At 41.2% G+C, this 17,353-nt stretch overlaps 2 protein-coding genes across 2 annotated transcripts; both read right to left on the reverse strand.

Annotated features, from left to right (window-relative positions):
• Nucleotides 1-308: 308 nt before the first annotated feature.
• On the reverse strand, nucleotides 309-1,277 carry LOC143099432 (odorant receptor 131-2-like). Its single transcript, XM_076262424.1, has one exon. It carries the CDS (start codon nucleotides 1,275-1,277, stop codon nucleotides 309-311), a length of 969 nt encoding a protein of 322 aa, XP_076118539.1.
• A 12,389-nt stretch (nucleotides 1,278-13,666) lies between these two features.
• LOC143099433 (odorant receptor 131-2-like) lies at nucleotides 13,667-14,593 on the reverse strand. The gene has a single exon (XM_076262425.1). The coding sequence runs from the start codon at nucleotides 14,591-14,593 to the stop codon at nucleotides 13,667-13,669; it is 927 nt and encodes a 308-aa protein (XP_076118540.1).
• Nucleotides 14,594-17,353: the final 2,760 nt, after the last annotated feature.

A 17,353-nucleotide genomic window follows, 5' to 3' on the forward strand; every position in this document is an offset into this window, starting at 1 on the left:
AAACAAAATTTAACACAAAATTTGTATCTATGTCAAACCTAAGTGCACGGACAAAGTTAAGTGTTGATTTACACGGACAAAGTTAAGTGTTGATTTATACGGACAAAGTTAAGTGTTGATTTACAGACGATCATTTTTTGTTCAGTGTAACTTGTATTCAAGCATGCACAATTGAAATGTCCAATATATTTCTTTCAAAGCTCATAGTCACTTCATGTCTATACAATTCAGATCAGAAATAGCTTTTAAAAAGGCAAAACATCATCTGCTGATGGAAGAATATACTCTTTGCAACTCTGCGCACTCTCCTAGTGTGCCGTTACAGAGGGTTTAACCTTTTGGGTTCCACACCTGACATAGTAGAGGAATAAGGGCCGAACAGCATTGTCTCTCAGGCCGTAGATCAGGGGGCTCAGGCACCGAGGCAGAATGAGAACAAAGAGAAAGTTCACGTAGCGCAGGTCCATGAATAGACGACTGCTGCTGCTGGCCATAGCCAAGGCTCTTTCTATGGTTCCAAACAACAAACTGTTGAGACAAAGAACTAACTGACCAAGGTGCAGAAGGACTGTTCTCTGAGCTTTCTTAGCAGACTCTTTATCTGCTGAGGCAGATCGAGCTGCCACTATAACACTGATATATGTGAAGACGATAATGGCTGTCACAGCGACAAAGAAAAACCCATTGAGCCCTTCAAACACATCTCTCTGCCATGGTGCGAAAATAAACCTCTCTCGAGTACAGTACATGGAGTCTTTAAAAGATGCGGGACTCACTATCAGTGCATATAAGATATCTATCGCAGGACTTATGCAGCCTAAAACCCAGATTATGGCAATCGATACACCTGTCATTTTCTGTGTTGCCATCTCGCTGTGGCGTAAAGGGAAACAAATTGCCACATACCGCTCAAGAGACATCAAACCAAGGTTTAAAACAGAAACACGGGCTGTAGTTGCAGATATGACAACGAACAGTGAACAAACAGCCTTAGGAATCTTTTGCACATTTAAAGACAAAATATAGAGCAGTGATACAATCCACAATTGAACTGTGTCATTGCAGAGCATGTGGGCAAAGAGGATATAGCGAGGCAGCTCTCTAAACACAGGCTTACTCATGAGAGTGTGAAACATGATACTGTTGATGCAGATGAAAAGCAGGGACATGAGAATGGCCACAACAAGTTTAGACAGCGGCCCCTCATTCAGTTCCACCTTAAACATCTGCTGATGCACCAGGGAAGAGCCTTCACTGGACTGATTGGTCGAAGCCATGGCTGTATATCACTGACAATCTATGCAGACTAATTAAACAAAACAGTGTTTCCCACAGAATTGAATTATATTTGTGGTGGTAGGTTTGCAGAATTAACTTGAATGCAACAGTTTTTAACAAATTAGTGCAGTGTGGTTATGATGCTAACCAGATTTAAGCACAATTAAGTACAACCTGGAAAATCATTGTGTGGTGGTCAATGTTGATATTGTGGTGGGCTGCCACAAATCAGTCAATGTATGGGAAACACTGCAAAATATATCTTAAATAGCTATCAGTATTTGACATTGAGGTTGGACAACCAATTAAAGGAAAGGAGTCCTGGAAATGTAATTAGTTAAAACAAGCTCTATCTTAAATAGACATAAGCTCTATATTAAATAGACATAATGGCATAACATTGCAGTGGTGTCTTTTGTAATTAACAATATATTTGTTCTCAATGATTTTTGTTTATCTTGCTTACTTTGTACGAAAATGTTCTACTACCTAACACAGTAGTCCTCTGAGGGATATCAAATCGTGTCGCATTATGCATGATTTCTGATACAACAGTAGAACAAATTACAGACTGAAAATGAACAAAGTGGAATATTAAAAAGCCATCTAATAAGAAAACTAAATTCAAATATCTAGATGATCCGTGTTTCTACGGAAAGATCTTAAACAGTATTATGCATAGCTTTTCATACAATGAGGCATCAAAGCATTCCAACTGACAAATGTGGCTTAATGTGAAATGTCAAAAGCCACCAGATTAAACACTCTAAAACTGTGGTGAAAATATCATACATGCCCACATTCATAATGCTAAAATTGCCAATTGTTCCCACAACCCTGAGAATGATTAGAGTACCAGACATCATCCAACCCAACCCACCTGGTGAGTCCTTCTGTGTTCATTTACTTTTATAGGTATCTGAGGTGTGATGCTGGAGGAGTGGGTCTTACTATCTGCATCCCAGAGGTCTTTGTAATCATAGATTATATATTACATAGATTGTGTTTACATGCACATCAGTATCCCAGTTATGAGGCTTATCCCGGCTTTGGTCATACTCAGCATATGGTGCTTACATGAATATCAGTATAGGCCTATCTGTTGTAAGGCTTATCCCGGCTTTGGTCATACTCAGCATATGGTGCTTACATGAATATCAGTATAGGCCTATCTGTTGTAAGGCTTATCCCGGCTTTGGTCATACTCAGCATATATGTGTTTACATGAATATCAGTATAGGCCTATCTGTTGTAAGGCTTATCCTGGCTTTGGTCATACTCAGGATATAGTGTATACAGGATCGATAACTTTTTTTCAGTCAGCTAGGATAAGATGTACTGTATCTCCTCCTACACCGTTGTTCCGATTCCTACAGAATTCAGAACATATCATCTACAGACCAAGTATAACAGATTGGATCTTTCTGACATTTGATTTTTCGCCCAGTTTTAAGTTTTTAAGTGTCAATTAACATTTGGGGAGTGGCCTATAATGATTTTTTGCCTTTATCTGAACTTAAACCTCCAGTCCTATTCAAACTTGGTACACATAATCATTACGACATTCTTTGGACACACTGAATTTTGTGAAATTCTGTCCACAGGGGCGCTGTCAATTTCTCCAATATGTCCAATCTTATCCAAACTTGGTACAGACAATCAATGTGACATTCCTTGCATGGCCACAACATTTCAACATTTCATGAAATTATGAGGGGGGGGGGGGGTGCAACAGCCACCGCACCAAAACAATGCAGCCATAACCGTATAGACACCACATTTTCACACACATTTTCACTATAGGTCCACAATCAATGCATGATCTCACAAAACAAAACAACAGACCCATTTCTAACCATAGGGGGCCCTATAATAAGCAAATTTACGTTTTTGCTCATATAGATAGATAGATAGATAGATAGATAGATAGATAGATACTTTAGTGGTCCCCAGGGGAAATTTAAGGTCTCAGCAGCATACAGACTGTAACGCCGGTTCAGCCTGCGCAGCCCTCTCTGTCCCGTCGGCTGCGTCGACCACGCCCACTCCAGTCCTGCTCCGCTTCGCCAGAGTTCTAACCACCTGCAGTCTATCACCTAATTAGCCACTGGCTTTAAAATGACTCTGTCTCCCTTGCCTCAGCATGAGGTATTGTTTCTCTTGGAACTTACTAAGCTGTGTGTATATAGCAGTATTGCGAGATTTGTGACTCTATTGTTCTTTGACCTTGTTCCGTACCCCGACTACGATTCTTGGACCTGCGATTTTGGATTATTTGCCTTACCTGTGAAACCGTGTATGACCTGGACTGTACCTTCTGACCCCGACTCTTGGACTTGTGTTTATTGGATTGTTAGCCCTTTACCTGTGAAACTGTGTATGACCTGGATTGTGTTACTGGATTTTGCCACTGGATTTGCCCTTTGCCTATAAAAAGTCTTCTCCGCATCTGAGTCTCCCTCGTATTCATCACACAGACAACACAAATACATTCTTCAACAGCAGAAAGAGTAATTAAAGTATATAATATAAAAACACAACTAAGCAATAAGGACAGTAGAAGATAAAGAATATGCTAAATATACTAAAATACAAATTATACTAACACTTAATCTAAATCAATTCTAAAAACAGTATCCACATAGTGGTGATTAATCAATCAGAGGCGCTTGCAATGACTGAGGCAGGGACTGAGCCTGTGATTCTCTGTGCATAGTAAAGTAAGGTAAGGTGCTCTGTGTGAGTGAGTGTCATGGTGATAGTGCAAATGAGTAAGTCCAACAGTGCAACAGTGCAAGAATAAAGTCTATATATCTATATATATATAACTATTTTAAGAAAAGGTATAAGTGTGGCCACAGTTCGGCTGTGGCATGGAGGGAGGGGTTATGCATATGTGCTAATGTGCTAATATAGCACGCAAACAGTGAGGCAGAAAGACAGTGGTAAAAAGTGGCTAGTGGACAGACAGTATCCAAACATGGAGGGGGTGAAGAGGCAGACAGACTATGCAGAGCAGTCTATCTCTCCTCTTTCCTTAACAATGGCCCTGGGGACAAATGACTTCCTCAGTCTGTCTGTTGTGCAAGGCAGTGAGCGAAGTCTCCAGCTGATCAGGCTCTTGCTTAACAATAGTGCTGTGGAGTGGGTGACACTCATTGTCCAAGATGTTGATCAGTTTGTTCAGGGTCCTTTTGTCAGATATTGAAGTGATGCACTCCAGTTCAGCTCCCACTACAGAGCCAGCTTTCCTTACCAGCCTGTCAAGTCGCCCCGCATCCTTCTTCTTTGTGCTTCCTCCCCAACATACCACTGCATAGAAGAGGACGCTGGCAACAACAGACTGGTAGAACATCCTGAGGAGCTTGCTGCACACATTGAAGTACAGCCTGCTCTGCCCTTTCTTGTAGAGTGCATCAGTGTTGGCTGACCAGTCCAGTTTATTGTCCAGGTGGAGACCCAGATACTTGTAGGTGCTTACCACCTCCACATTGACCCCATCAATGGGGACTGGTAGCAGAGTGGGCCTAGACCTGCGGAAATCCACCACCATCTCCTTGGTCTTTGAAGTGTTGAGTTGAAGATGATTGAGTTTGCACCATTGCACAAAGTCCTCCACCAGGCTCCTGTACTCCTCCTCCTGCCCGTTCCTGATACACCCCACAATTGCAGTATCGTCAGAAAACTTCTGCATGTGTCATGACTCGGTGATGTAGCAGAAGTCAGATGTTACAGGGTGAACAGGACTGGAGAGAGCACAGTTCCCTGTGGCGCACAGGTCTGACAAACTGTGGTCGCTCGGTCAGGTAATCTGTAATCCAGGTTACCAGGTGAGCGTCCACACCCATCTGCAAGAGCTTGTCTCCCAGTCTGAGGGGTTGGATGGTGTTAAAAGCACTTGAGAAATCAAAGAGGTTTAACCCTTAGAACCCGATTGACGCAAAGTGCGTCAAAAAACACACCCTTTCTTCTCTGTTACATTGCTCCGGAACGGTTCATCGCAGCGAGATGAAACCTTTATTGCACGACAGAGCAGAAGTGGGGCTTTCCAACGAGACTAAACACTTGTCTGTACGATCAAGTATGAAAATTTAAAAAAATCATGAAATTAAATCAAATTGCATCATATTTACAGTCTATACTTCTCTGCATTCACCTGCACAAACATTACTCTAGTTTGAATTACTCGCGAACCCGTGATCGCCTCGATATGGCAAGCATATCAGATGAAAGAGGGGGCACAGGGCTATCCATTGGTACCATGTTTATCGATCCTTCTGGCTTATAAAACCAGACGAAGTGACTGCAAAATAATAACGTCATGTACACAAACCAACGCTGCACACTCATTACTCTCGTTTGAATTACTCGCGCACCCATGATCGCATAGATATGCCACGCATGTCAGATGAAAGAGGAGACTCAGAGCTATAATTTGATACCAAGTACATCCTTCTGGGTTATAAAACAGATGAAGTGCGAGCAAAATAATAACTTCACATAGCTGGACTTACCCCACGTTTTTGTCTGTTCTTGTGTCTGCATGGCATCCAATTCAAGGCTCACATTGCATCCTAATTTGTTCAACAAATAAACACCTTTTTTGCCTTTACTTTGTTCATGGCAATACAGTAAAGAGTTGAGAATTATTATGACTGCATAGACACAGGCACGCAGGCTAACACGCAACCTCGGGTCAAGTCAGGTCAGATCAGTTCGTGTCACAGATATGGAGCGCAGAAAGGTCATTTTTCATCACTAAATAAAAAATGGCATTTATTTCCGTAAATCACACAGCAAATATTTCTGTAAATTGCTCAGCCCCAGAGTATCCCTCCAACATGGCAATTATATTGCCCGATTCAGGACAGTCTGCCCTACACACACATGAAATGCATGTAGAGCTGTGAGCTTGCTGTGGTGAGATACATGTCGAAATATAAGAATTTTTATAATACACTTTTTATATTTTAATTCTTTAAAAATCTAAATAAAATCAATGCTAGTATTAATACATGAAATGATGGCAGATCTGAATAGCCTAAACTCTCCTGAAAAAAACAATATATAATATATGTGTGTGGCACTTACAATGACCAGAATAAATCCTTATGAATAAAGGTAGTGAAAATGCCCTAAAAACAGCTTAGGGTTCTAAGGGTTAATGGTCCAATGCCGCCTATTGGGGCAGGTCTCTCGGCAGACAGCCTGATCTTCAACTCCACCCCTTGTTTTAGTGTTACCGTTTACTTTGAGAAGTTCACTAGGTCCCATTGTCTGAAAAACACCCAAAACTAATACATTTATATTCTCCACATTGTGGATGGTGTTTTGATGGTTGAAATGTTCACTTCATCTCAAAATGGATCACTTGGTCATCTTGGATGCTGATCATGGATCACTCTTCTCCAAACATGCACAACTCAGCTAAACCTTTATAAGGGGACACATGGACAAAGAATTTCGCTTTTACCCAGGGACATGGCCTGAGATTGGCATAAGCATTAAATTCCAATGACACCATGTCCATTTCAAATGTGGGGGTTAGAAGTATTCTTTTTGTTTTTCAACTAGGGGGACCTGGTGACCTTCTCAAAGTGAACAGTAACACTAAAGCAAGAGGCTACAATGAGATTCTGAAGGAGACCTGCCCCAATAGGCATCATTGGGCCATAAAACCATACAATGATCCAAAACATACAGCCAAACAGGTCAAGAAATGGTTAACAGAGAACAATGTCATATTTCAGAAGGGTATGAATAATTGTGGACACACCATTTTTTATAAAAATTTAAAAAAAGATAAAAACGCTTATTTGTTTTAATTCCATGTTTCTACCACATTGTCTTACATCCTATGTAATGTAGTGTAGAGAACAAAACACATTCAATGAAATCTGTAGAATTTTAAGTTTTGAATCATGTCCATGCCCCCCCTCCTGGAACCTCATTCACCCCTTTGCCACCCCAGGAAAAAATCTCTAGATCCACCACTGCTTGGCAGGGATAATTCATCAAAATGACCTTGTGACTTTGAAACCATGAAGGGGTAATAATTGGCATATATCATAAAGCAATACAGAGATAAAAAATATGAACTAGTTTACTGAGTGTAATGAACCTATGTCATTGTCCTCCTTACAAGTAAATTCCCATGTTCATAGTTTACGCAACCCAGTTTCACTTGAATCTCTGTTATCAGTATATGATACCGTGAAAAAAGAAGAATGTACTTGACTATGATTTGGCAGTACATTTGAAAAGTTTTCAGGGTAAGGTAACAAAATCTGATCAGATCTGGTGTAGGTAAGAATTTCTGCAGGATTGACAGTGCCCAAGAGCACGGTAGCCTCCATCATACTTTAATGGAAAAGATTTGGAACAACCAAGTCTTCCTAGATCTGGACGTCCAGCCAAACTGAGTAATCAAGGACAAAGGGCCTTGGTCAGACAGGTAACCAAGGACCCAATCAGAGACCATTGATAAAGCGAGATGATTCATAACAGATTAATTTCCTGCAGTCCGCCGTCACCAGTATTGCCACAGGAATAAAGCATTTCATTGCAGTATTGCCTGGCAATACTAGTTTTCATACATGACATGACCTAAGATTAGCCTACATTAGCTTATCGTCATGACTTGGTGAACTGTGTTTTTCCTACAGTATGTGTTTTTCCTGATGCATTCTACTGTCAGGGACTGACGCAAGAGAATAGTTAGATGTTATTAGGGCCCGTCCAGTTTCACTCCACATATTGTGTTGATGTAGCCTAGTTTATTGTAAAAGCATTAACTTTCTTTCACAGTGTTCATTTTTTAGTGGCAGCCGCTGCTTCAGAATTAGGACAGGCACACAATATTGTCAGGGTGCATCATGATATACGTGCCCTCAGCTAGCTGGTGCTCACATCATTGCAATTTAACAGTAATCAGCAATAGCAATCAGCGGTACCTGTCTTTTTATTCCAAAAACATTGTTTTTATAGATCTCAGACTTGTCTCCACAGATCATTTTATCCAGAGTGCTAAATTTAGTGGTATTTGAGTAGTGGTATTTTCACAACATGTCATCAAGAGCTTCCATGTACTGTACCATAGGCTATGGTGCGATATGCTTGTCAACAATATCGCAAAAACTACAGCTACAGCAGTGTTTCTCAAACTTTTTTTCTGGGGACCCACTTTTTAAAAATGACAGACTATCGCGACCCAACTCGTGACTGTGGTAGTTAACAAACTTTTTCTTTCATTCCCCACTTTGATCAAGGGGGCATTCTCGAGCCCCACCTGTCCCTCATCGCTCTAAGAAAGTGGTAGGTCAAGCTTAAAATTGTCAAATGTATTGAAATAATGACAAGTTCTAAATATATCCTCTTCAACAGAGTTAAAATCAGCTGGTGCTGCAGATATAATAATAAATAAATACATAACACACATATTTCTGTTTTCCAGCAACATATTAGGAAGCATAGGCCATTTTACAGCATTGTACAATATATTCAATGAAATACCAACATGCTGCATTAAATGGATCCATAATCCAGTCATACTGAGCACTGCTGGTTGGGAAATATTTTTGAAATAAACTTTGCAGGGATTTGATGTAAGCCTACTGTCTCAAAGGCATAATACTGTCGCGATCGAGGCGCCTGTACCATACTCAAGTTTTTTTGGTGAATGCAGTAATCTTATTTGCTAGGTGAGGTAGGTGCTTGTCTTCGCCTTGTAACTGGACATTTAACTCAAATGTATCGCTAAGATATATCAAATATATCGCTAAAATAGGCCAGCTTCGTCAAGAAATGTTCATTAGTGAACGTGCTTGCAGATTCAAACATGCGCTCTTCCTCCAAGAAGAGGCGACTCGGAGCTCAAACACGCGCGACAGCACTTTACCTCGGTGTTTTTGGCCACTAGCTTGGATGCGTGTGTGAGATGCCTCATTAAATAAGAGTTGCTCACAACGGATGTCGACAAAGTCTTCGCTTCTGGACATAATGTAGCCTACACATTACATGAACGTTCTTGCCTTTGACCACAATGAATTTGAAGTAGTGCTTATATCTCCACCTTGAAAATGCCAACTTTTCATCGGATTGCTCCTGACCTCTGCTGTTTCATCGAATCTCTACTTTAGCTGTTGCGTGTGTGTGTGGCGCGTGTGCTGGCAAGTGTGTAAAAACACTGGCTCTGATTGGCTATCATGAAACACGACTCTGCCTTAGCCAATCATAATCGCTTACGCCGTTATTAACCCACCTCCTCACTAGCTGTGAGCCAGGGGTGCGTTCGGATTACACAGTTTATTTAATTAATGCAAAGTAAGTAACGCACCGCATTTAACGTCCAGTAACGTTAACGGCGTTGTAACGTTGTAAAAAGTAATTAATTAGATTAGCCTACTCCGTTATTGACAAATTAACGCTGTTAGTAACGCCGTTATACTTAAACGCCGTTACTCCCAACACTGAAAATAACTCATTCTATTGAAGCATGATAACAAAATCAAAATGTGCAACTGGTCTATGAGCTCTCACGCTAAAAAAAAAAAACAGTGTGGAGAACCACATTAGAATGGTTAGATAGCATCTCACTGCAGACCACGCACTGTGGCTTTGGGCAGTCTGTCTCCCAATCCACGTGAAGCCTAGGGCTATATGCCTCATCATACTTTCGTTTTCTTCGCACAGTCTTTTCTGTCTCGTTCTTTCTTTTATCCTCCTGCGCTCCACCTCCACCTTCATTAGTCTGCCCCCCATCCCATCGTTACCTGTGTCCTGCTCTGTTTCTCTCGCTTCTCCTCTTTGATCGCTTTAATTTTGCCTTTTGGACAGTGTCCCTGTTTTTAGCCAGTTTTCCATGTTTACGCAGCCTTCTACATAGCCTATACTTCAACGAAACTAACGCGCCAGATATTCTGGCTGCCCGCAGGAAATCACGTGTATTGTGTGTAGCTTATTTTGAATGAATACATAGCCTATTATAGAGTTTACAAATTATTTCCTTTAATTTCACGGTTCCATATCATTTCATTAATAATGATCATATCATTATGATTGAAATTTCAAATTAACACTGTAGGTCCCAGGCGCGCCTGCAGGTGTACGTCCGTACGCACTGTGCGTACCATCAGGCTCAACAGCGAGAGAAAATTTCCCTTGTGTGTGTGTGTATTCACACCAAATTGGCCTACCATACCTTCCCAAATATGCACAGTATCCCATTAGTTGCATGCCATCAGGCTATTTACCATTTTCTATTACGTAAAGTTAGTGAACACGTTATCGAAATTAACGTGCACACATTTTGTTTGAGCAGGAGAGAGAATACGCACGCAGGCATGCAATAAGCTACTTGTTTTCTTTTACTCGGCTATCTATATACAGTATGGTTATCAGCACACAATGTTGAGCTAATTCACTAACTCAATACTCATCATGGATATCACAAGTTTTAAACAACGAAAACAGAAAGGATGGAGGCAGCAAAGCTAGGAGTTATTCCAGATGGACAAGAACAAGGTAGGCAATCGGTGTGCTTGTCAGAACGTTAGACTGCACTAAAGCCAGACGTCACGTTACTAGAACAAAACTAAAGGTAACTTTAGCCTGTATAGGGCTGTATCAAGTTGTCCAAATGAATAGGTCATTGTAGACGTTGTCGTTGTATTATTGCATGTGGATGTTATGCTATGTAGGCTACTTTTTTGCTGACTGACCAATGCACGGACCAATATTGTTCACGAGTGTTTTTTTTTTTTTTTTTGCGGGGGGTTGGGGTGATGGGTGTGCGTACCATAGCATTAATTCCTGCAGGCGCCCCTGGTAGGTCCTACACCTCTCCTCCTAAAATAAATGGTAGGCTCTACCTGTTTTATGCTACTGGGCCAGGATTGTGTAGGCTACAACACTAGTTTTACAAGCGCACACACTAAATGGAGAGCTAGGGTTAAAATGCAGACTGTGCCTTTAAATTAGCTACTTTTTATCTATCAGCACAATGCTACAGTAGGCTATTTCCACTAAATATTCAGCTCAATATTATGTGCAAGACTAATGTTTACTAAGTATGCCAAAGCTTTGATCTCTTAGCACTGTCACCATAATGTTACGTTTTGTCATGGTGAGATGGCATCCCGAAATATGTTTTAGATGACATGGGGTGCAAGGTTCATGGAGGTCAACGGTTGGACAAACGCGAAATGACAAGGTGTTAACTAAAAATTTTTTTTTTTTTTAAGTATTTTTTTTTTTTTTGGGGGGGGGACTTTTTATGCCTTTAATTAGATAGGATAGGATAGTGGAGACTGACAGGAAGTGAGTGGGAGAGAGAGTCGGGGTGGGATCCAGAAAGGACCACGGGGCGGGAATCGAACCCGGGTCGCCGACGTACGGTGCAGGTGCCCCAGCCAGTCACGCCACTGCTGGGGCCTAACTAAACAATTTAGTAGGCATAAGCCTAAGAGACAGGCTTTGTGGTTAAAACTATGAAAACCAGTAACGTCACTGACCAATGATATACTTCCTTGTTCAACTTTCATTTTCAAAGTTAAAGGAACCATATGTAAGATTGTGGCCAAAACTGGTACTGCAATCACTTTCAAATTACTGTAGAGCGGTGTATCCCCTCCCCCTCCCCCCTGACACGAGGTTGCCAACACACTACTGAGGATGCCAAAACACTACTGACTTTGTGATTAGTAGATAGGTAGAGGGTGGCGCATCAGGCCAAAACACAACACAACATGACAAAACACAACATCAACATCAGTTGAGGGCTGCAACTTCACTTTTTAAATGACAATATCCTGGCCGGACTACTGTTGTCAGTGATATAAGTATTTGAAATGAACATGATTTCTTAATGTCTAGTGACATATCAGGGCCATTTTATGATTAATTGAAATACATTTCTTACATATGGTTCCTTTAAGAATAGCACAAGGTTACGAGTCTGTGCACTCAATTTCATTGTACTTGAACAATGATATAACGAAACATCCCGAAAATGGGTTTTCCCATTGTTGAATATGAATCGTGCACATGAATTATACTTTAGCCACTGACTGTTAGTTATTTAGGCTACCTTAAGTTAGTATCTTGTAGTCACAACAAACAAACAATCTGAGACATTTTCCTGTTTCTATAGTCTGTTTATGTTGGCTATTTGTGAATGTATCTGCACAATGCAAATTAAAAAAAGATAAACTATGGTACATTTCAATACTCTTCATCTAATGACATAGAAAACATGATGAATTGAATCCACATCCTTTCACTATGTGCAACTTTATCCATTTACCTAAACCCGTGAGACTGAAAGCTAATTTCGTTCACATTCTTCTGAAAGTGACAGGCACTCAATTAGACATAGCCTATACACCACTAATGTGATGAAATTAAAGAATGAAAGTGTATCATAATAATTTAAATATCAGTATGATATATGTAATATGTAAATATGTTTAGCTATTAGTAATTAAATGCAGATCATAAAATAATATACATTATTAACAAAATATATAAAGTATATGAATTCCAAAATAGGAAATAGGAACTTATGACATAAGCCATCACTTTCTATGTGTGTGTGTGGAAGGTCAATCAAAGTCTAGGATCACCACTGATGTGAATGATCACACAATATTCAATATTTATTTCATGATGCTGATATCATGAAATAAAGCTCAATCTAAAAAATAATAATAATATGGAACCTATATCATCAAATAACACTACATTTCACATATAACTACATCTTATTGTGTGTGAGTGTGTGTATATACTGTATGTATATAGATCACCACTCAGGTGTAATATAAGGCAAGAGTATACTGTAGGCTGATTAAGTATGCATAAACAGAACAAAAACATGATCATGCACTTGCCCAAAACAGCCTGCTCTGTCCCTGGGCCATGATCTGTTTTATGGGATCATATTGGGATGCCAGACACTACTGTTGAGCCTTCTGGAGGTGTTGCAGGCCTTAATTCAACTAAACACAGATGATGGAAGGTGCCTGCTTGGTAACCCCAGTGAAAGGCTCTCAGTGATGCGTTGGTTCTTTGGTTGGGCATCCAGGCTACTGGCAGCGCATGTGGTACAGTGAAGGAGGGCCGTTACAGAGACTAGGTACAACACGCAGCGCATTTGTGACTGCCGCAAGCCAATGTCGTTGTATCCTGCGCCATGTTGTGTAATGTTAGATAGACTTGGTTGTTGACTGGCCCCTATGGGATATCCCATACCAACAGCACAAGGAGTGTAACACCTCTCCTGTGTATGTTTCTATTATATCATAAGTCCATCTGCTAATAGAAGGATATACTATATTTTATTGAAACAGTCTCCTAGTGTGCAGTTACAGAGGGTTTGACCTTTTGGGTTCTACACCTGACATAGTAGAGGAATAAGGGCCAAACAGCATCGTCTCAGGCCGTAGATCAGGGGGCTTAGGCACCGAGGCAGAATGAGAACAAAGAGATAATTCAGGTAGCGCAGGTCCATGAACAGACGACTGCTGCTGGTCATAGCCAAGGCCCTCTCTATAGTTCCATACAACAAACTGTTGAGACAAAGTACTAACTGACCAAGGTGCAGTAGGACTGTTCTCTGAGCTTTCTTAGTCGAGTCTTTTTCTGCTGAGGCAGATCGTGCTGCCACTATAACACTGATATATGTGAAGAAGATGATGGCTGTCACAGCCACAAAGAAAAACCCATTGAGCCCTTGAAAGAGAGTAACTTGCCATGGTGCCATAAAAAACACCTGCTGAGTGCAGAACATTGAGTCTTTAAAAGATGCGGGACTCTGTACCAGTGCATATAAAATAGCTATCGCAGGACTTATGCAACATAATACCCACATTACAGCAATTGAAACAACTGTCATTTTCTGTGTTGCCATCTCACTGTGGCGTAAAGGGAAACAAATAGCCACATAGCATTCAAGCGACATCACACCCAGGTTTACAGCAGAAATGCGAACCATGGTCGCCGACATGAGAACGATCAGCGAACAAACAGCCTTAGGAATCTTCTGCAAATTTAAAGATAAGACGTAGAGCACGGAGACAAGCAGCATCAGAACCGTGTCATTGCAGAGCATGTGGGCAAACAGGATATAGCGAGGCAGCTCTCTAAACACAGGCTTACTCATGAGAGTGTGAAACATGATGCTGTTGATGCACATGAAAAGCAGGGACATGAGAATGGACACAACAAGTTTAGACAGCGGCCCCTCATTCAGTTCCACCTTAAACATCTGCTGATGTACCACGGCAGAGCCTTCACTTGATTGATTGGTCGAAGCCATGGCTGTATATGATTTACAATCTATACAGACTAATTAAACAAAATATATCTTAAATAGACATCAACATTTGACAGAGGTTGAACAACAATGAAAGGAAATCTCAGAGTCCTGGAAATGCATTGAAATGCACCAAATGCACTTTAACAAGAAGTTACAACAGCCTATTGTATGTTTACACACACTTAAAGATTATATATCAGTAGCTTTTTCTAAATTATGTGTAATAGTACCCTCAGACATGAACATAAAACACCAAAACCTCATAGATCAATGAGTCATGCATAATGTAAATCATTCTGAGAGTTTTCCTCTTAGTCTGTTAAAGTTTTCCTCTATGTAAAGATGTGTGTATCTCATAGGCTGCTCCCAAAGACACCATGGGCTGGCCAGACGGCACCAGTCATCCTCTGAATAAAGGACACATCCAGTCTTCAGGTGGCAGTGTTCACCCGGTCCTAATCATGAGCATCTGTGGTGAATCTGATTATTGTCAGTGTTAAAATCCCAACCTGGGCCTAGGCCCTGCCCTACACATACTTCCTCCGCCCCCAATCAGGGACGCACGTTGGGCTTCTAAAAAAATATCCCCCTTTTAAGATATTAGTTATGCAGTGGCTCAACTACCAGGTGCCATGATTGATGTGCCTTTGAAGCGGCAGAGGTCTCCACTGACAGTTTTAACCTTTCCTCGCTCCTCAGTCAGTAACGGCTCCTACACACAGTTGCGTGCGTTGCAGTGCTGGAGATGCATCCCATTCACTTTACATGGGCTCACGCAGGGGCGTAGCACCAAATTCTGGGCCCTATGCACAAGTGGTGGCCATGGGCCCCCCCCCCCAACCAACCAACCACCGGCTGTAAGCATGAAGGTAGTTAGGAAATGGTTTCCCTTCCCTGTCTTTTGCTGTGATTTTATTTGTTTTTTCTTTGCTCGCCAATCTGCGTACTATTGTGTCTCTCTCTTCATTCGTCAACTTCTCTGGCCATAGTGCTGGATCCTCAGGCAATGGCATACTCCTTAGCACTGCCCTGACTGCTTTCTGACCTCTCTTCATCTCTTTCACTTTTTTCAGAACCTTCTCTGCTTTCACTTCCTTCATCCTCTATCACATCTTCTCTATCTACCTGGACAGACCCCTCTACAAGCATAAGCATATAGATATATTAGCAGGCAATTCTATGGATGTGACTGAACATGCTTAATATTTAAATATTCTGTGTAAAATTTCCTAAAATTTCATTTTTCATTTGCTTCATAAAAACATAAGAACATTTTATTTTTCTGATGGTTGTGGCAAAAAAATGGTCTATTCTAGACTAGACTACAGTGAAAGACAGAGCATGACAGTGTTGCTAAATATACATTGCAGTAGGCCCCTATAGCCTTTCGTGTGATTTCATTTTAAACTATAGGCTCACCTTGTCTCAAGTCCACATCAGATGATGAGAGGTCTGCTGCTGCTGCATCACCCTCTGTGACAGTTTCTGAAACTGAGTGTGATGTGTTTCACAAGTTAGCTTTGCTACTGATTTGACAGCCTTTCCTCATGAACCTATATAACATTGAGCCTACTAAGTTAAGCTATTAGCTCATACTAATTTTCGAATTAGTAGGCTATTGAAATGTTGTGGTAGGCTATAAATCAGGCATCATTTTATTTCTAATTTTGTGTTAATGCTGTTTTAGCACTGATAATCGCGGATTCGCGGTGGTATTGAAGTGTTTTGTAACCTTCAGGAGTTCATTTCATTTGTAGACTATTGCTTTCACATTGGGCTCACCTTTCTTGGGAAAGAAGGCTGTTAACACTTGTTTTCCCTCATTTCTTTTTTTCTCCCTTTCTTGCCTCTCTTTTCTTTTCTGGGAACCGGATTTAGCTTTCTTAGACTTTCTTAGACATCTTCACACCGTGACCGTCTGCATTGCCGCTTCGGCAGAATGAACGTTACTTCAAAAATGCGCCTAGCAGGGGAAGGCGGACTGAACCATTTCGTGCAAGGGAGAGGGTGCCTGCCCTCAAACAATGTTGGCTTGGACACAATTTAATACATCAATCAACTGAGGCATTTACCCGAAATATTTGCATCTATATTAGTAAATAACATTTATTAAGATCTTTAAATTAAGGAAATTATTTATTATTAAGGAAAATAAAATTCAACTCCTTAGGGGCCCTCCCCCCACTTGGGGCCCGGGTAATTTATTCCCACTTGTCCCCCCACTACGACGCCCTTGGGCTCACGTCATCCGTTGCCGAACTGAATTGTGGGTCTGTTGCGTTGCGTTTCTCCCGTCGCTCGCGTTGAGAAGTTCAGCTGTTGCTGCACCGATAGACGGCACCGGCCAATCAAGCCAATCGACGGACGGCACCAACCAATCAAATTACGGTTATACTTCAAGTCATTTGCATAGCTACCGTCGGGAACACCCGCTGGCATGCGTTAATGGAACGCAACTGTCTGTAGGAGACGTAATACTCACAAGCAACAAGAAGAGCACAGCCATCCCAGTCCCAGAGAAACCTAAATGGCTGTCACCTGCTTGCACTCACCTCGTTATTAAGTGCTTTGAGTGGATAAGCAAAGCTCATATGACATCCTTCCAGCCCAGCCCGACACCTTTAGACTCACTCCAGTTCACCTACAGGCCAAACAGGTCCCCATGCAATAGCATTTGCACTCCACCCTCCCACCTGCCAAAGAAAAGCCTTTATGTGTGGAGGCTGCTCATAGAATACAGCTTATGGCCTCCTTACACCA

Source organism: Alosa pseudoharengus, unplaced genomic scaffold, assembly GCF_046254945.1.
Source record: "Alosa pseudoharengus isolate Yale_2024_CS ecotype anadromous, Long Island Sound unplaced genomic scaffold, YU_APseudo_1.1 YU_APseudo_1.1_scf_28, whole genome shotgun sequence".
Lineage (NCBI taxonomy): Eukaryota > Metazoa > Chordata > Actinopteri > Clupeiformes > Clupeidae > Alosa > Alosa pseudoharengus.